Source organism: Paroedura picta, chromosome 1, assembly GCF_049243985.1.
Source record: "Paroedura picta isolate Pp20150507F chromosome 1, Ppicta_v3.0, whole genome shotgun sequence".
In the NCBI taxonomy this organism is placed as follows: Eukaryota; Metazoa; Chordata; class Lepidosauria; order Squamata; family Gekkonidae; genus Paroedura; species Paroedura picta.
In genome coordinates, this window is record NC_135369.1 from 18,404,254 (window position 1) to 18,424,544 (window position 20,291).

Sequence of the window (20,291 nt, forward strand, 5' to 3'; positions counted from 1 at the left end):
AGCTCTTCTTCTAGAGCACAGGTGCATCCAATTCCGGGCTGCCTACCTGGACTGGCACCAGCCCTCCAGGGGCTCCAGTAGCGATCCTTCTCCTTACCTCTCGTCACATCCTTAACTGGAGGCTGAACTTCACACCTTCAGCATACCAAGCATGTGGTCCGTCATGGAGCCATGTTCCTTCCCAAAACATGGCTCATACCTCTTCTCCCCCCCCCCCCGCCCCCAGAAAAGAAACAAGAGCAGAAGAAGGTATGAAGAAAACAGCATTTATTTCTTTGTTGCTATAAGAACCAGTTACAGGTTGACTTAAAAAAACCTGACTTTCTTTTCAAACCATGTACAAAAAATGGGCTCGTCAAAGGGATGGAAGGAGGGGAAAGGGGGGGAGGGGGCTGCCATGTCGGCAGGGATCTGGGATCTCAATGGGATTGTCCCTCTTTCCCAGATACGTCGGGAGTATATGGGTCCAGAGGGACACTTAAAAAAGAGAGACTGAGAAGCAGAGAGAGAGAGAGAGAGAGAGACAAGGGGAGGGAACAGCGGCTGCGGAAGGGATGGGAAGAATTCTGGAAGGGCTCCTGCATGGCTCCAATTTCGGGCCGCCCCTACAGTCTCCTGCCCACTTCCGAGAAGAAGGTGCCGCTTGTATCTGAGGTGTTGCCTGGGGGGAGGGGGGCAGACTGTTGTGCGCAAGTCTGAATTTTCAACGAGGGGGAAGGATTAAAAAAAAAAAATTCAACGTGGAAATTAAAAAATATATATATATAAAAAAGGAGAATGAAGGGGTGTCTGCAATCCATCCAGGGCGGGGGAGGGGAAGAGAGGCCCCCCTCCCTGCCTGGCCTGATCCCAGCAAACACTTGGCAAAACTGGGTCTCTCAAGGCAACCCACCCCCGGCCAGACAGGGCTCAGACACCGAAATAAAGGGGTGGGAAGGGTGTTAGATGAGATGGCTACAAGGATCCTAGAGGGACGCCAGAGAAGCGACAGTGCTCAGTCTTCCAGGATGATGGGCTCGCTGGTGCTGGCAGGGTGGGCTGGGGGAACGGGCACCAGCGGGGCCACCACAGGCCGGAGGGGCAGCACCGACTTCACCTTGAGGGGCAGGTTGGGCCGGCGGGCAGCGCGGCGCATCTCCAAGTGACTCAGGGCCTTGCGGAGAGCCCTGTGGAGGGAGGGAGGGAGGGGGAGAAAGGCAGGCAGTCAAAACGAGGGTCCCTGATGCAGACGACAAGCCACACAGCATGACTCGAACGGCAGGATGTGCCGGAAAAAACAGTGCTCAGCCTGGCACAGAGGCAACGGAATCAACACAAACTTGGGCCTAATTTTTTTTGGAGGGGAGGCCCTAAACAGCAGGATGTATCCATCTCACACACACAGACTCGAGCTGGCCTCTCCCTTCTGACCACAAGAATCTGGCCTTTTACTCAGCATCAGGCTGGGGGGGTTAGGAGGCCCCGTTGGGGTGATGGGTAGGCCTTGCTCTGAAAAGCCGCATAGTCAGGAAGGATGGGTTTAATGACGGGCAGGCCTATGCAACAGCCGTCCACTTAGTTTACGGACAGGCCTCTGCAATTGCTGCCCATCTTGTTTCTGGGCAATCTCAGCATTTGTTTTGTTAAAATGAAGCTGCTGGACCTCCTGGCCGCAGTGACTAGGGAAACAGCGGCAGCGCGGCCCGTGTGGTTGCTCTTTCCTCGGCACATCTGCCTCCCGCTCTCAGTCTTTCAACCACCCCAACAAGAACCCTGCATTGATAGCAGACTGGGGGGGGGAGGGGATCTGCCCCTGGGCAACAACCTGTCTTGAGCTCTGGACCGAGAAACCACCAATGGCTTGGAACGCAGCGGAACACTCCCCTCCGACCCAGGATTTTGAGAAAAGGTGGGAGCTTTTAAGTCAGGAGGTAGCAACCCAAGCAGCAGCAGTCAACCCCCACAGATATGTCTGTGTGTATGGGAGGGGGGCTTCCCTCTGTAATTTGCAAGCTGCAGCATGGATACTGGCACAAACTCCATCCCTGTGGCAGGACAGCTGATAACAAGAGTCAGATATCAACCCTGTGCCAGAGAAGGGATAGGCTAACAGTGTCTTCCCTCCCCACCCCCGTCCTGCTTGCCCCACACTGCCTCGCGAAGAATCCCTTCCCCAGTACCTGGTGTCCTTGGTTGCCACAAAAACGACAGGGTTGGGGGCGTCGGCCGGGTTCAGCTTCTGACGCTTGATGGCGGGCTGAGTGCTCGACCTCATTCCGGAAGTCATGGGCCGCCCGTTGGCCGAGAAGGGGAGCCCGCCCCCTGCCACCTGCACCCGGTCGCACACAGAGCTATCAGCGAGAGGAACCCCCCCAAAAGCAGTGTCCACCTCTGGCTGACTCCCCCACCCCCCTGGTCCTGAGCTAAGCCTTGCTTTGCCCTAAAAATGGGGGGGGGGAGCGCTATTGGCTTTGATTGTGGGGAGCTCAGACTAAGAGATGCGAAAAGGAGCGCGGAGAGAGACCATTCATCTGCCAGCAGCCTTCAGAACCATAGACATGTATGCTTCTCCCCACCTCCACCAACCAGGGAAAGAGAATGACAATTTTGGAGAAATGTAGGTGGTATTTCTGGTCAGAGTGAAAATGATCCCATAGGAGGAAAATACACTACCCCCTTTCAGATTATGATTTCAAATCCAAAGTGTGTGTCTCTTCTCCCTCTTTCCCTACCAGTGCACCAGGAGCTGGGCATCTTGACCATATAGCAGCTTCCGTGCACTTCTGATAATGGCACGCTCCCCCCCTTCTTCTGACCCGCTTGTAAAAGGAACAGTAACCCCCACCCCCACCCGTCCCGGATCCCCTTTTCCTTGGCCCCTCTGGCACTTACACTCTCGTATGCTCGTTTGCCCACGATGCCAGCCAAGCCTCGGTTCTGGGTCAGCTGATTTCTGTTGATGGGTGTTTTGGTGCCGCGGGGAGTTTTTGGCTTCAGGGGGGCCTGCGCAGCTAGAAAAGCAACAAGCTCGTGCTTCGGGATCATACAGAGAAGCACTCTCTGCCCCTCCCCTCTCGGAAAGAGGTTCTATTCTGATTCTTTCCAATTCCCAACCCCCCAAGTCTATGGCTATCACGCAGGCCCACCCAGTCCCCAGATCACAATTTGGGGGCAGGCCCTGGGTTGTCACCGCAAATTTAGGTGACTGCAAAATTCAGGGAGGAGGAGAATCCCACCCCCCAAGTCTATGGCTATCACACAGGCCCACCCAGTCCCCGAATCACAGTTCGAAGGCGGGCCTTGGTTGTCATCGCAAATTCTCGGGCAAGGGAGGAGGAGCGAGCCCAGAGCCACCAGCATAATAGGCTGGCAGTCAAACCAGTGTCATATCTAACCAAACTGGGCCTCTGCAAGCTCCACAGCCTTACCCAGCTCCTTGACTATGGTAGCCAGCGGAAGCCGCACCAGGGGATGGATCTTGAGAGGGGTCTTTGCTGCCTTGGGTAGCCGAATGGAGCCTGGAATGAAGAAGCGGGCCATAAGCGTGAGATCGACTCCCCCTCCTCTACCCCGGGCTTCCGTCCCTTTGCCTCCGCCCCACACTTCATTTCTCCTGACCCACGTACACTCTGCCTTGATGGCATTGGCATTGATGGGTGCGTAAGGGCGCCGAGCGGCACGGCGCGGCTGCAGGATGTCCCGGCACATGCGGCGCGCGATGCGGGTCAGCTTGGTGGTCTGCAGCAGGAAGGTCTGCCGGTTCTTGGCCAGAAGCTTGGCCCGGTTGGCGCTGGTCGTGTACGGAGAGAGGCTCTGGGCTTCTGGCCGAGACATGTGGCCCCGCGAGTGGGGCTCCTGTGGCCGGGGGAGGGGATCCGGGAGAGAAGGAGAAGACATCAGTACAAATACTGCTGGGTGGCAAACCTTTGGGGGGGCACTAAAAAGATGTGTTCAGTGGATGGGCCGCATCTTCTAAAAAAAACCCCATGATCAGAGCTTGGCGCTCATGTTAGTTCAGGACGCAAGACCTTTGTAGGGCAGGGGGCCAAATTGCGGGGTGCCTCCAGCAAGTGAGGTGGGCACTTTTAGATGCCTGCTTATGTCCTTGAGTCAGTCTACAGCGGGACTTCCCAACTAGGGAAGCACTCCAGAGGGGGGTCCACAGCCTTTCCCCTCCTACCTTCATGGACTTGGCCACAAGCTATGAAACTGACTCCCTCTGCCCAGAGGGCTTGGTGGGTAGGCCGTGAGGGGGGAGGAGTTGGTTGTGTTGTGCTATGGAGGGGGGGGGGAAGGATCTGGGCTGTCTCCGCCCTTCTTTCCTCCCAACATGAGGCAGAGCTGCTGTAGTAGTAAAGGGGGGGGGATGAAAGGAGGGTGGAAGGTGAGGGGTGGTGATGTCTTTTCTGGCGACATCTCTCTTCCAGGGGGAATGGCGGGGAGGTGTGGTCAGCTGACATCACTCCCGGGGGTCCTTGAAGCTTGAAAATTTATTTCAGGGGCTCCTCCATAGTCAAAATGTTAAAGAAAGGCTGGTCTAGGGAGCCCTACAGCTACAACAGCAGAACTCCTTCTCGGCGGCAAAAAGGGGGCGGGGGAGCAGCCTTCACCCTCCTAGTGCAAAGGGAGGGGAGGAGTTACCTACAAAGTAGCATTCTTGGCTTTGTGGAATATGATAGATGGCCCATTGACAACATGTGACTGGTCAGGAGACCGGTGTGACTAAAAGCTGCCACCCGATGAGGAGTCAGCTCTACCGAAAACAGCCGTTATCACTGCTGCCTGCTAGGGCAGTTCCGCACGCTTAACAAAACCCACAACGTGGTCCTGAGCGGCTGCTGCCTTGGCAAGGTACACAGGGTTGAAGCCAAAAATCCGGCTAAACAAAAAAACCTGCTTGTTACTCGGTATGCCGGCCATTTCCATGTTAAAAGCCATTAAGCTCCAACTGGAAGCAAAACCAGGAGAACTTAAGACTTTGCAAGGATAGGAAGAGGCAGCCTTAAAAACACGATGACCCACCCACCCCCGAAAAGCCAAACTGGGGACTTGGAGGAGAACAAGGATCACCTGGGAGCATATTCTCAGGGGACTTTACCGTGACACTACGTGCTGCTCCCTCGAGTTGCGTTGGGGTCTTCAGGCCTCCGTACTTCTTCCAATAGATCCAGCAGGAAGCGCAGAGGCGGCACTGCATGTTGGGGGGACCCCAGGCGTACCACTGTGCTGACTGAGTGGCTGCAGGTGAGAGGAAGCGGAGCTTGGTTCAGTGACCTCTCCCAGGGGCTCAGGGGCTCCTGTCCCGGAGGCTGAGGGGCGGCTCGTTCTGGCCGGTGCTCAGGAGGCCCACCCCATCCAAACCTGCAGCTTCAACTGATTGAAGCAGGCAAACCTGTCTGAAAGCAGGATGCCAGCCCAGCCCATCTCTTGCCCGCGCCCCAACCTCAGGCAGGTGCTTACTGTGGCAGCTCTCGCAGGTCAGCCCCTTCTGGAAGCCAGCTCCGTTCATGCCAGGCTTGGAGCCCACCGAGATGATCTGGTTCGGATTGGGTTTTGTACTGGACAGAGGAGGCAAGAGGGGTCCAGGGTTTTATTCATTTATTTGTTTAGCAATTTCTCTGCCACCCCTTTCGGACACCGCCGTCTCGGGGCAGTGAGCAACAACTGAATAAAACAGGTCAAATTTCGACATCAAGATAAAATCACAGATAAAACCACTGTCGGCATCTGCAATGGTGATTGAGATTAATCAGCCAGTAAGATGTTAGATGTAAGGAGGGGTCAGAAGGAAAGGAGGGAGGCCTCGGATTTTGATGTTGGTATTTTTTGGCTGGTCTCAACCATAAGCCTGGCAGAAGAGCTCTGTCTTATGGATCCTGACAGAACTTGGTGAGTTCAGACAGGGTCCCTCACCTTCCCTGGGAGCTCATTCCACCAGATTCTGGTTGAGGCCAAACATATTTCCTTGGGGTCAGGGATCTGTGACTGATAGATGTTACTAGATCGAAGAGCTCTCTGGAGAACGTATTCAGAGAGGTGGTCCGTCAGATACGCAGGGCCCAGACTGTGCTGCCACAACACTGGTCTTGCGTGGGTTCTCCATGGAGTCTGTGTGAGAACCCGGGCAGCTGCTGATGCCGAGGGGGAAGGGATACTCACTAGGTGGGGATGTACACTTGCTTCAGCTTGCTGTCGGCTTCAGCTGCTTTCAACCTTTTCTGCAAAGAGAGGCAAGCTGTGTGAGGCAGCAGAAGGATTTTATCGGGAGGGAGCCGAGCCACTTCTGGGGCACTTCAGAAAGGGCTCCCGGTTAAGGGGAATGCATGTAGAAAGCGGCCTGCCCACCTGCTGGATGTATCGGTCCGTAGTCTTCCACATGTAGTAGAACTGCACGATGCTGGCCAGGGATTTCCATGGCAGCTGCAAGGGACACAAATCTTCAAGAGCATGCACAGCTTCTGCCCATCCAAACCAGCATTGCAACCCCCCCCCTTCCCAAAAAAACCCCCAGACCCTCAAAAGTACATCCCAGCACCCCACAGCAGAAGGGGCACCGACAATGGAACCTGGAAGCTCAGCCCGCTTATTCCCAACTTGAAGGCAAGCAGGGAACTCCGCCAAGGCCGAGGCATTGCCCAACCTGCAGCCGCACTCACAAAGTCCTGCCGGATGTCGTTGAAGTCTTTGCCGTATTTCTCCAGGGCCTCTTCGAAGAGCATTGCTTCCGAAGCCGACCATTCCTCCATCTCGTCCCTGCACAGCACAGGGCCTCCCTGGGGCACCAGCGTAGACATGGCTCTGGCCAGGTCGTAGCCGTTCCGCTGCAGCGTATCCATTGCATGGAACTGCCGAGACGGATGGACAGAGCGTGAGCGAAATGAGGAGGGAAAGCTGACCTCTACAAGCACGCTGGACTCCAAACCAGCAGCCCACAGGGAAGGGTGCCTGCATGTCGCCTGTGGTTTTGGGGGCTGTGTCCAATACCGCATCTTGATACTCCCCAGCTGATATCATGCCAAACTGTAGTTAAAAAATTTAACCATGATTTTGGCAGCACGCCTGAATTCTCAAACCATTATTATGCTTGTCTGTGTCTCCACTGGATGCTGCCGTTTGTCTCTGCCCTTGGAAGCTCACACCACAGTCTGAGTTCTCAACCCTGGTCCGCGCAAACCAGAGTGATGTGAGATGACATATTTCCTTTCATAAAAATGATGGGCAACTGCGGTCATTAAAGCTGCAAGCACGGGGGGTGATGCCAGGAGAACGGTCGAAAGAGAGTTCGACAGCCTGGACAGAGGTTTCGTGCCCTGTACTCGACCTTTCAACATCCCCGAGTCACATTAAATTATGACAAAGAGGGGAAGCTGCAAAATGATGCAAAATTACACATCGGCAGGGTTCCTCCTCATTAGCAGAATTTGCACCCATCACAGGATTCTACTTTTCTTATCACAGATGTTAGACAACCATTGTGCTGTTGGACTGAGGAAGCCCGAATTTCAAATCCCTGTTCACAGTCACTCTCTTTCCGCTCGGCTATTATTTATTTAACCAGCTCTGTTTAGCTCCCGCGGCGGATGTCCCCCCTCGCCTTACCAGTGTGATGTCCCGGGAGGCGGCCGCCGCGCTCATGTGAAGGCTGGGCTGCCGGATGGAGCTGCTGCAGTCGAGGGCCCGAGCAAAGGTGCCAACGGCCCTGGCGCGGAAGAAGAGACGAGAGCAGGTTAACGACCCGTTGGAGCCAGAGCCAACCCGGCCAGGAAAGCCAGACCGCCCCCCCAGCCGGATCTCACCGAGCCACTACGAGGAACTGGTCAATCTGCCGGTCCGTTAGGGGGTTGTCGGGGTCCCAAACCTTCATCTCCATCTTCTGCTGGTTCCGGTTATCGGACTCTCCTGGGGGAGGATCGGGCTATCAGTATCACTGGGCCGCCATGCTCCTTCGAGAAAAGCCCAGCATGGAGAATGGGCTTTGTATGGGGACAGGGCCCAGCAACCCCACTTGCCTTCTGCCAGCCGGTCAGGAATCTCTGCCTGGTACTTGCAGCCCACTCGGATCTCGCCCTGGTCAGCCAGGAGAGTCTTTTGAACAGGGTCGAAGACCAGTGAATAGAAGAAACAATCCTAGGAGGAAAAGTAGGGTTAGAAGTGTTAATTGCACGTCCCCAGAAATTTCCGGCCCCTCCTTCATTCATTCTGCCCAGCCAGGAGCAACCAAGGACAGGCAATGCCTCATCCACTGCTTTGGTTGATGGAGACCAAAGTAAACCACCAGCTCTTAATCCCAAAACTCCAGGAGTCCAGAGGTGGTCATGAAAGATCCTCGCCACCTCACCTTTCCCTTCCCGTCTCACCTCTTTGTCCAGGTACTGGCTGAGGACATCCGTCTCATTGAGCAGGGTAACGCTGCACTTTCCCCTGGAAGGATGAAGGGAAAGATGAACCCGCGTCATATTCCTGAGACCAACCTGTCTGGTGCTGCCTTGTTCAAAGGCAGGCTGGCTCAGATGGCACAGGAGCAAAGGGTGTACAAGATGGAACCCATCTCCCCCGTCTCTCCTTACCGTATGTGAGTAGCAGGCAGGGACTCAAATTGCCGAGACAGGAAAAGCTCCCGGTGCTTCAGCTGGTGCCGCTGCTGCTCTGACACCGAAGGCTGTTTGGATTCTTCTTCAAATTCTCCTGGGCAGAGGCGGAAAGGACTGTAAAGCATTCTGACAACTCCTCCCCATCCACTGCTCATTTCTAGGCATGCTATGTCCTCCACAGGCAGCAAGATCTCACCCCCCCAAGTCACTGGTTGCACTCAGGCCCTGATCTGATAGTCCAGCAACGCTTCTAAAAGTGGTTAGATGCCTCTAGAACAGCCTTTCTCAACTTTGTTCTCGCTGAGAACCCCCTAAAATATTCTTCAGGCTTCAAGAAAACTCAGAAGCTGTGCAATCGTGCAGAATTGGGTTGGGAAGCATAGCTGTGTACACGCCCACTTGGGGCCCTTCCCCTTCCCACCACCTGCAAGCCCATAATCGGCCCAATTTGGGAGGGGGCGGGTAGGTCAGCATGACCATATATGGTCATATCATCTAATAAACATTTAACAAATTAAAAAAAACTATAAAAAACAATGATTTAACTCCCACCCATTCAGGAAACCCTGCCAGGGCCGTCAAGAAACCCCAAGGTTTCAAGAAACCCCACGCTAGTACAACCTGCTGGGCTATCAGTATGCGTTAATTTAATGTTCATATTATTCTATCATTGCTTGCCGTTATCACTGTATTATTGTTAAACTGAGTTATCTGTATCGTTTCTGTTTTATGAAAACAGACCTGCACTTTCAGGAAGGGCGGTATATAAAGATAATAAACAAACAAACTAATAGAAACAAGCAGGCGGAAAGGTGACGATCTGCCCAGCACCCAGAATTCTGAAGTCTACTGCCTTGGGGCACAGAGATTCCTTTGAGTCCCTGTGGCTAATGCCAAGGATATAGCTACCATCTTCCACGAATCTCTAATTTCTTTTAGAGTTATGTAAAAATTAGTGGTGGTCGCCAGTCCACATGGTAGTGGAATCCACGTTGTCTGAAGGACAACTTCCTTTCTCTAAGCCAAACATTCTCCTGATCAGCTTTGTGGAAAGCTGGTGAGAGTATTAGGATTAGGTGCAGAAAAGCGTTGCCGTCCCCCCACGCCCCCATCCCGACACACAATTTATAACAGTGACCATTTTCCCTTCCTTGTTGCACTTAGGTATTCCTGAAATAAAACGCCCTAAATGCTTTAAGCTTTTTCTCAGAGTGGAGATGCATCAACCCCCACGGTCATTTTAGTTTTCTGTTTCTATCCAGAATGCAGCATGGGTGATTACTGCTGCCCAGGGTCTTCATTTCTGTTTTCCCTTTTCACAGCAGCAACAGAGATGGCCACGAGAAAGCACCCCCCCCCCACCCCGGAAGCAGCTGAGCAGCAGCGGCCACCAAGCAGCACATTGTTCTCCCATTCCCCCCCCCCCAAGGACTTGGCAACATCCCAGGGGGGGTGGGGACTAGAGGACTGAGAGGGCCGCTGGCTCCACCCTCCCTGCTTTGCAGCTCAGGAAACCCTCTGCCTCGGATGGGTGGGTGGCTTAAAGAACCGGCCGGGTCTGATTGGGCACAGTCAAGGTCACAGCCCCTGCTCAAGAGGCCAGGAAGCCCCATGCAGAGTCACGCATGCCCCTTCCCCTCCCCCAGCTGCTATCCCTTTCCTGTTAACCCTTTAGCAGCCAAGGATTCGCCTGCGGTACTGAAAAGTCAGAGGCGCCGATGCCTGGCAGAGGCCAAGGACCAGGTGTTCTTGAGCGACACTGTCGCCGTCTCCCAGCCTGAACTATGTAAATGCCGCTTCTCACAGTCAACCACTCTTCTTCCTGCCCCAAGTCTGAATCCCCCCCTCCCCTCTCCGCACACACAATTCAACACCTGCCAAAGTTTGGAATCAGTCGGCTTTTCCTCGCATACATTACTGCTCTCGTCTTGAGGCGTGAAAGAGAAAAAGCTTAACTCTGGTCAACCTGGCAGAGAAGTGCAAAGATGCAAACTGATGGCACTTCAAAATGAACAGGACCCCCTACAGATGCTGGAAATGAGGTGGTTAGTGAGACAGGGGCCCTTGGCCTCTGCTTGGGCAGGGAAAAAAGCCAGCCTCTGCTCTCAGAAGGCGAGTGGCGCTCCAGGGAGAGGGTGGGGTGGCCTTTCACCGACTCCCTTGCTGCTCTCCTTCCCTGGTGGAATCCCTCCTCCCATCCCTATATCCTGAGGGCAACAGCTCAGTTCCACCCTCCCCCTTCTCCCCACAAAGCTGGAGTCACCAGACAGCTTGCCAAGCGATCCATTCCCAGGCCTGCTGCAAAAGCCCTACCCTTCCAAACCAAACACCCCACCACCACACAGGGGCCAAAAAGGCCATTCCGTCCTTTGAAACCAATAGCCTTGGACAGAATTCCATCTACCCCTTAATGGTATACCCGGATCCCTCCTGCTACTCACGGGCATTGCTGTCAGCCAGGCTGTTGAGGCTACTAGAGATATCACGCCGTCGAAATAGGCAGACCACCTTGGCCTCCACATTGCCATTGGCTGTCTGTGGGAGGAAGAGGAGGGACAAAGTTGTTGATGGATGGACAGGCTTGCTGGTGGGTGGCAGCTTTGGCTCCACGATCTGGAGCTCACCTAAACCAGGGGAAGTCAATCTGTGGTCCTCCTGATGTCCATGGACTGCAATTCTCATGAGCATTTGCTGGCAGGGACTCATGGGAATTGTAGTCCGTGAACATCTGGAGGACTACAGGTTGACTACCCCTGACCTAAACTTCCTCTGCCACTCAGCAGTTTCCTGTTTAACGCATATCCCATCCACACACCCTGGTTTCCTAGGTCACTATGGGTCCGGCAACTCCTTACAGAACAGAGTGTAGTGCCGTCCCCATGCTTGGTGCTACCCTTACCTTGTTGAGCTCTTCAATGCGGCGTACGAGGTAGGGGTTACTAGAGGAATTCTCGAAGTAGACATAATCTGCAAAAAGGGGGAAGGAAAGGGCAATGAGAGATGGAAAGAAGCAGGTGCAGGACCTGAACTCTGAACTTCCCAAATCAGATATATGTTCTTAATGCCTACATATTGCTATTTCCCATAAATACACCAGAGTGTACATACAGCGTGTCCTCCAAGCTCATCAATCCACCACAGCAAAAATATGACAATTTCTCTAACCAGTGTCAATATATAAAATCGAGTCCAATAGCACCTTTAAGGCCAACAAAGATTTATTCAAGGCATGAGCTTTTGAGTGCATGCACTCTTCCCCAGACAAAGCGGAACAAGGGTTATAAGAGTACAGATATAAGGCAAAAGTAAGTAAGTGGCAAGTTAGTAAACCGAGTCATAATATCCAAATTATGCAGTATGGTAATTCTTTGCGAAACAGCTGATTAGTCCTTTTGAGTTCTGTTGTAGTTCACAAAAACATTGGAGAAATAGAAATGTCAAGGTTAGTAATTATTGGCAGACACTTTCCCAGTTGTAAAAAGAAATAATTAAAAGAGACTAGTTTATTTATTATATTTATATATACCGCCCTCCCCGGGGGTTCAGTCAGTTGCTGTGTCAATATGATCCCTTTTATTGAGATCATCGAAAGACGAAAAGCTTGTCTTTTCATGTCTTGATTTCCACTATCTGAAGGTGTTCTAAAGTGGCTTAAAAACATTTTTCCCTTCCTCTCCCCACAACAGACACCTTATGACGTAGGTGGGGCTGAGAGAGGTCTAAGAGAACTGTTCTGCGACACCAACTCGAAGAGAACAGTGCTAGCTCAAAGTCACCCAGCTGGCTGCATGTGGACAAGTGGAGAAACAAACCTGATGCTTCAGATTAGAACAGGAGTAGTCAAGCTGTGGCCCTCCAGATGTCCGTGGACTACAATTCCCAGGAGCCTTTTTTCAACTCCCAGGAACAAGCCTTTTTTGAACTCCCAGGGGCTCCTGGGAATTGTAGTCCACGGACATCTGGAGGGCCGCAGTTTGACTACCCCTGGATTAGAATCTGCAGCTCTTCAAATACTACTACTCCATACTGGCTCTCTGTTTCTCCCACCACCCCTACTCCATCCTCTCTCCATTCCACCAGACATCTGACATAAAGGCTGCATGCATCCCATGTTTCTGCAGCTGGGTTTCGAGGTGCAGAACTCAACAGTCTCTCAACACTTTTGTTTTTTTAAGAAATACCAAAAAGTTCATCTTCAAGCCTAAAAAGCAGAGCTAGAAAGCACAGGTGAAGCACAGCAGAGCTAGAAAGCACAGCATCTCGTGAAATCTCAGGCGCCACACTGGACTGGGCAGACTCTGATCATCAGGGTACAGTGACTTACCTAGGGTCCCTCCCAATAATTAACATAATACATGCAGGAATCCCTCATCTGCCTACCAGACAAGTTAGGCAGATGCCCTTGGGCCTGAATTTCTCTATAAAGGGCAAACATAGAGATATGTGGACAAGGCCAGGGATAAGGCACAGTCTTGTTGTGTTAAAGTGCCAGATCCACGGAGCATTGAGCCCCAGCCTACACAGACTAAACGCTAAAGTTGCCTTAAAGAACCAGGGACACCGAGGCCTGAACCATGGCCAGAGCCCATAAAGGTTAACAGCCAGGTTGCCTCCATTTTAAAGTCACTTATAACACTATCAAGAGCCTCTTGTGGTGCAGAGTGGTAAGGCAGCAGACACGCAGTCTGAAGCTCTGCCCATGAGGCTGGGAGTTCGATCCCAGCAGCCGGCTCAAGGTTGACTCAGCCTTCCATTCTTCCGAGGTCAGTAAATGAATGCCCAGCTTGCTGGGGGGTAAACGGTAATGACTGGGGAAGGCACTGGCAAACCACCCCGTATTGAGTCTGCCATGAAAACGCTGGAGGGCGTCACCCCAAGGGTCAGACATGACTCAGTGCTTGCACAGGGGATACCTTTACCTTTATAACACTATCAAGCCACTGGTTCATTGCACTTTTCAGTATTGCCTCCTCTAACTGGCAGTAGCTTGCCAGGATTTCAGGCACAGAAAGGTCTTTCCCAGTTCACTTACTGGAGATGCTTTTTAGTGAAGGCACCTGGGATCATACACTTCGTCTGCGTTCCTATCACTGAGTTACAGTCTTTGCTCATTTTCTTAGTAATCGTTACAATAGCCCTGTAAAGCAAGCCAAGATTAGCTCTGCTGTCTTATACAGGGCTGGGGGGGAGGGAACGTCCACTAAAAGAGAGCACTAGTGGAAATGTATTTATTTATTTATTATTTATTTTATTTATTTATATTTATATACCACCCTCCCCAGGGTCTCAGGGCGGTTTACATAAGAACAACAATAGTACATAAAACAATCTATAAATGTAGCCTCCCAGAAAGTTCATGGCTGTGTTGACCTGGAACTTGGGCTTTTCTGTGTTCCTACTCTGAAACCACCAGCGCTACAGGAACATTCAAGAAGTTAAGCTACAGATTATCTTCCTGCTAGGGCAGCTTCCTGTCAGTAATACAGACAAGGATGGGACGCCAGGGCCAGTATAGGAAGCACGGTGAATAAGGACTGAAATGCATCCATTATTCCTAACAATTCTTCTCTCCCCACCCCACTGCAAGCATGCTAGGCCCCGTACAAAACAGACACATGACTCAATCTTTAGCCCAGTGAATTTACAACAGAGATCAAACAGAACAGTAGGGAAAGTTCAGGGTCATGGGCTCATTTTGCTAGCAACGGGATAACAACTGAGTGGGGGGAGAGAGGGCTGTCCTTAAAGGAGGGGCTAATTATGACCAGGGTGGGCCTAGGGAGCCATGTGGCTTAAGTGACACAGATAAGAGTGGGAGGAGGTGACTAAGGGGTTCAACAGCTTGTGAGAAGGAGTAGGAGGGAAGGAGGACACGAGTTTTTAAATAAAAAGAAACCTGAGGCAATGGGAGAAAAAGTCAAGGTGGGGGGCAGGTGACCTGAGCACAAGATTATCTTCATGGAGGGAATGTGTGAACTGACAAGAGGAAAAGCATCAAGATTGCATGGCTGGATCAGAACCTGATCCCAGCCCAGCATTCTGCTTCTAGCAGAAGCCCACCAGAAAGTCTAAACAAGCAGGGCACAGAAACCATTCCATCTCCTGCTTATAGTGGTACACTGCTTCTGAACATGGAGTTTCCGTGTACCTTTTAGGCACCGTCCAGAACAGAAGCTGGAATCGCCAACGCTGTGCTCTCAACTTCTTAAAAAGACCACCCCTTTGTCTAGAAGGCATAGTTCTAGAGTTACCCTAAGCTAAAACCCAGCAAGGCCCTTCAGCCAGCCTCATGTCTACCTGTCCCCTAGTCTCAAATACTTCCCTCCACCCATAACCAAGCAAATTTCCTTCCACAACAAGCCAAATCCTGATCTCCAGCGCTATAACCCTTCACGCAAACACCCGTGCACAGGTCAGGTCCTGCCTCCTCATCCCTTTCTCAGATCCTTTGGACCTCCACATGGCCTCATCGTATCACACACACCATAAGCCATCTCATTCTCATTCACAGCCTCCCTAAGCAGTTTAGGCCAGGACCCTTGTCTACTCTTGAAAGCCAAATTTCTGCCTCAATGTGTCCCCCCCCCCCAGTTACTTAACCACCCCAGTCCCTTACCCCAGGCCTTTCTACCCACACCTTCAACCCTCAACTTCAAGACAGTGACTTAGCATTGCTAAACCTGTGACCCCTACCCCCCTCCATGAGCCCCCCTCCCACCTACCTTATGTCTCCCACTACCGGGAACAAGCCTTTTTTCAACTCCCCAATCCTTCCCATTTTTAGACCAGACGACTCTACCTATTGCTTAAAGCCCTGCCCAAGCTGCTTAACCCAGCCTGCCCCTTTAATACTCTCTAGGGAAGCCAACCTCCAGGGGGAGCCTGGGGACTTCTCGGAATTACAGTGGAGAGGAGCTGGAGAAAACGGGCAGATTTGGAGGGTGGACCCCATGGCACAGAGCCCCACTGAAGCCAAATCTCCAGGAATTTCCCCAACCTGGATCTGGCAACGCTCACGCCAGCCAGCCCCTCCATTCCCACGCTCCTCTCGCAGGCGACCCCTTCGCCTCGTCCGCCCTCCCAGTTCGGACCCCACTCCCAGCACTTCCGCATGGGCCCCCTCCCCCACTCCCAATCTTTTTTTTTGGGGGGGGGTGTCTCAGTACCCGGAATTAGCCCTGCCCATGAGCACCCCCGACCGCTCTCGGCCCCCAGACCTATTTCAGCCAAGCCCCTCCGCCCACTCCGTGGCCCTTCCCTGCCCCCTCCAGATCCACCTTCTCCCCCCCCCGGCTCCAAATCTTTGTCCCGCCCGCGGGAGCGAAGCCCCTGGAGCCCCCCTGCCTACCCCCACCCCCTCCCCTGACCCGTTTGGAGGAGGGGCCGCCCTCCCCTCCCCAGAGCCCCCCACCGCGCCCCTCCCCCCTCGTGTCGCGCCCCTCCCCCCCCGGGGGACCCCCTTCCCCTTCCTTACCGCCCACCCGGTACATGTTAGCCGCCATGGCTCCGGCGGGGGGCTTCTGGCCCGGCGCGGCCCCCTCAGGAACTCCGGGCTCGGCCGCTCTTCATCGCCTCCCGCCGCCGTTGTCGTCTCTCCCCCTCACGCAGCGGGCGCCGGCGCCGGCCAAGCCTCGGCCACTTCGGGAGTTTCCGGAAGCCCCTCGGGAATCTTCGGAGAGGCTCGGCCTTTTCCGGTCAACGTCGGAAAAGGGGCATTCCACTCCCCACCCCGCCTTCAGCGAAAGGAGGAGGCCCCCTCCCCCGCGCGATAGTTGGTCGGGAAATTTTGGGATTTCTTTGCCAGCCTTTCTTCTCTCTCTCTCTCTCTCCCCCTCCCCCTCTCCTCCCCCAATTGTACGGCTTGGACGAATTCAAAATTACCCCCGCCTTTTTCTCAAAACGGAAACGCACGACGCCGTTCGTGTTTTTCCGGCAATCTTCGTCCATCTTCGGGCCGTTCCGGAAAAGAACTCTTCCCGGTTACACTTTGAGGCCAGGAGTGCTTCGGCAGCGCTTTCGCGGCGCCCGGGTAGCTCGTGGCTCTTCGGATTTTCCCGATAATCTTCGGAAAACAGACGGGGCCACGATCCTCACCTCTCTTGGACGTACGACGCGCTTTCCCGGAACTAGACGTTAACCCTTTGGCTTCCATCCCCCAACAGCCGACAAATATATACAAGCGTTTTGCTTATCCGACATTTTGCTTAGGCTAATAAATGCAGATGCGCGCTGTGTAACTTAAGAGCGTGCATAAATGTTTAACTTTTTGATTACTCCACATGGGATCTGTTGCAGAGAGGATTTCTAATTCTGGGTTGGTGATTTCCTGGAGATGGGGGAGGGGGGCTTGTAATGTATAGCCCCCACTCTCCAAAGTTGCCAGTTTTCTCCAGAGAACTTGATGTCTGCAGTTGAGAGAAGTTGTAATTCCAGATTTCCAGTCTCCCTTTTCACATATTTTCCCCACACCAAATGCAGGCCTGAGGCAGGTAAAATCAATATATAAACTACACAATTAGTAAAAGCCCCCCATCTAAATCATCTCTGCCCAGCTAGGAAGACACTTTATCAGACTGCTGCCCAAGTTGGTTGGAATACAGCAAATGAGGGGAGAATCCTCCCTGATTTCTTTCAGAGGGCCATTCCAGGTGCCTAGGGCAGCCACTGAACGGAGCTGGATCCTAGGCGGTTGCAGAGCACGCTCTAGAGCAGGGGGTCCCCAGCCTTTTCAAGCCTGCAGGCATCTTTGGGATTCAGACACAGCATTTGAAGCGCAAGAACTGTTTGTCGGGATGCCTTTGAATCTGCACAGCCAATCCAATCATAAGCCCTGCTGTGCAAAAGTCTAGCCTCCCCCCTCTCCCCACTTGGTGTGCTCTGGAAAAGGTCTCTAGACCTTGCTGGGAAAGCTTGCTCAGCCGTCAAACTAGGTGAGTGGACCAGATGCTGACCCCGGAGGGTTTTAAAGGCATGGGATGAAGAAAGATACCTTGCTGTTGCCTGCTTTTTGTGTAGCAACCCTGGGCTTCCTTGGCAGTTTCCCATACAAATACAAACCAGGGCCAGTCCTGCTTAGCTTCATGAGATCTAACAAGATCAGACTTGCCAGTCCCACCTAGAAGAGAGCATAAATTAGCTGCTCTCTTTGTAATTACCTGTTTTGTTTTTTACATTTACCTGAGGACCTTTTCAGTTTGATTACTTTTTAAGGTTTTGGCAAATTTTTGACAAAATGAGCCTCAAGGCATCTTACTAACAAGAAATATTAATTTCCCACTCAAAGCCTAGTCAGTGTGCCAAAATGCCCCTATTCTCACATCTGCAGGGCCTAGGGTTTCCCCCTTCCAGGCAGTACCTGAGATCTCTCACTACTACAGTTGATCTTGAGTCTAGATGACCAAGATCAGTCCCCCTGGAGAAAATGCCTGCTTTGTAGGCTGGACTCTGGCATTAGTCCCTACTGAGGTCTCTCCTATCCTCAGAACTATGCTCCCCCCTCCAGGCTCTCTCTCCAAGGTCACCCAGCAGGTTGCATGTAGAGGAGCAGGGAATTAAACCAGGCTTGCCATAGTAGAAGCAGCTGCACTTAACCACTATACCAAGCTGGCTCTTTGTGTTAAAAATATAATAAATGAAACAATCTGCTGGCTTAAGAGACAGGCTGCTTCATTGGCCCTGACTGGAACGTCTGTGAATCAGGGACCCCTTTTGTTTGTTTTGCATTCTCTTATCAAGTGTCACATACGCAGACAGTGTTCTGACACACAGTGTGGCAAAGTGGCAGAATGCTTGAGAACTGGGTGCAAAAGCCCCTCAGGGCCATTAAGTTCCCTGAGTGACTGTTTGTTCTTTTAAACTGAGTTGTTGTGCAGATTAAAATGTAAGGAAAGAAAACCACGTATGCATCCCCAAGTTCCTTGGAGGGAGACTGGGATTTTAAAATGTGATGAAGAAGAAGAGTTGGTTCTTATATGCCGCTTTTGTCTACCCGAAGGAAACTCAAAGCGGCTTACAGTCGCCTTCCCTTTCCTCTCCCCACAACAGACACCCTGTGAGGGGGGTGAGGCTGAGAGAGCCCTAATATTATTGCTCAGTCAGAATAGCTTTATCAGTGCTATGGCGAGCCCAAGGTCACCCAGCTGGCTGCATGTGGGGGAGCAGGAAATCAAACCCAGATCACCAGATTAGAAGTCTGTACTCCTAACCACTACACCAAGCTGGCTCCCTATGTAATTACACTTGTCTTCCAACCACCTGTACTATGAATAATTTTCCAGGGTTGTTATTTAATTTGTTACCTGCCACTCCCATGCAGTTTTGTGGCAGGTTATAGGTGTCCAGTTAAAAGCCACATTAAAACCCGCATTAAAATGGACAAGAAATACCAATATGATGACCGACAACCCAGGAACATGGCGGAGAAACCCCCCCCCCATCCCCATCTCCTACTACTACCTCCAGAGGGAGGAGGCATATGAGACAAGATACCCAAACTTGTAGCTAGACATCAGGGAGACCCATCGATCTCCCCCCCCCACTGCCCGAGCCTCAACCATAGACCTGGCAGAAGAGCTCCATTTTGAAGGCCCTGTGGAACGCTGGAAGGTCCCGCAACTCACCTGGGAGCTCATTCCACCAGGTCGGGGCTGGGACAAAAAGGCCCTGTCTCTGGTTGAGGCCAGGCATGTTTCCCTGGAGCTGGGAGAGCATAAGGCCCTGCGGGGGGCAGAGGGCGATAGGCAGTCCCTCAGGTATGCGGGTCCCAACCCATGTAAAGCCTTGAAGGTTAATACCAAAACCTTGAACTGGATCTGGACAGCAACTGGCAACCAATAAGAGCCAGTTTGGTGTAGTGGTTAGGAGTGCGGACTTCTAATCTGGCATGCCAGGTTCGATTCTGCACTCCCCCACATGCAACCAGCTGGGTGACCTTGGGCTCACCACAGCACTGATAAAACTGTTCTGACCGAGCAGTGATATCAGGGCTCTCTCAGCCTCACCTTCCTCACAGGGTGTCTGTTCTGGAGAAAGGGAAGGCGACTGTAAGCTGGGTCGTCTTCGTCTTCTTCTTCTTCAATGCAGCTGCCTCAGCACAGGCTGGATGTGGGCCCTCCACAGTGCAGCCATCTTTCTGCTATTTTTTCAACCCTAACCAGTAAAAAAATCCCCAAACCCTCCCTTTAATATTTAAGACAACAGTAATTCTTTGTCTCATTTTAGGGTTACTCCTTCAAAGGGAAGGGGGAATTACATTTATCACTTGACACCATGCCCTGATTAAAAGTTGATGGCTGAAATCAAATCACCTCATAACAATTCCTGTTCTTTTCATAGGGTTGCCAACTTTCAGGCTGGAGCTCTCCTTGAATTGCAACTGATCTCCAGACTACATACATTGCTTATTTATTAAAACTGTCCCCCTCCTCTGGGCAAAAATGGCCGTTTTGGAAAGGGGACTGCATGGCATTGCACCCCACCAAGGTCCCTCCCCTCCCTAAACCGCTCTGTCCCACGGTCCACCCACAAATCTACAGGTATTTCTGAACCTGAGGCTGGCAGTCCTACTCTGAAGCAGACATACATTAAAAGGACCAGAAGGTGCTCCAACCTGCTGCGGTGTCACCGGGATCAGAAACATTATTTTGGTGGTTGCCTTGTGTGATTGGGTAACCATGGTTACCGGCTAGGCCACAAACCCTCATCTGGTCGTCTTCTCGCTTT

At 52.4% G+C, this 20,291-nt stretch overlaps 1 protein-coding gene across 2 annotated transcripts; it reads right to left on the reverse strand.

Moving 5' to 3' along the window:
• Positions 1–250: 250 nt before the first annotated feature.
• On the reverse strand, positions 251–16,264 carry MTA2 (metastasis associated 1 family member 2). 2 transcript variants are annotated; one of them, XM_077324368.1, is made up of 18 exons: positions 16,045–16,261; positions 11,470–11,537; positions 11,012–11,105; positions 8,547–8,664; positions 8,337–8,400; positions 7,989–8,106; positions 7,776–7,878; positions 7,579–7,678; positions 6,636–6,824; positions 6,325–6,399; positions 6,139–6,197; positions 5,440–5,537; positions 5,078–5,217; positions 3,606–3,834; positions 3,408–3,497; positions 2,872–2,990; positions 2,160–2,308; positions 251–1,166 (listed from the first exon to the last, which is right to left on the reverse strand). In XM_077324368.1, the coding sequence occupies exons 1-18, from the start codon at positions 16,070–16,072 to the stop codon at positions 995–997; spliced, it is 2,013 nt and encodes a 670-aa protein (XP_077180483.1). In that variant the 5' UTR covers positions 16,073–16,261; the 3' UTR covers positions 251–994. The 2 variants fall into 2 exon arrangements, with proteins under 2 accessions (XP_077180483.1, XP_077180489.1); XM_077324374.1 differs by lacking the exon at positions 2,160–2,308 and having other exon boundaries at positions 16,045–16,264.
• Between the last annotated feature and the right edge of the window lie 4,027 nt (positions 16,265–20,291).

What these genes read in the sequence shown, in the direction of transcription:
- MTA2 (XM_077324368.1), bottom strand. Translation starts at nt 16,072, where the DNA reads ATGGCGGCTAACATGTACCGGGTGGGCG. An exon ending in TCCTGACCGGCTGGCAGAAG is followed by an intron (nt 7,879 to 7,988) that starts GCAAGTGGGGTT and finishes ATCCTCCCCCAG; the next exon opens with GAGAGTCCGATAACCGGAAC. An exon ending in CAGTTCCTCGTAGTGGCTCG is followed by an intron (nt 7,679 to 7,775) that starts GTGAGATCCGGC and finishes CTTCCGCGCCAG; the next exon opens with GGCCGTTGGCACCTTTGCTC.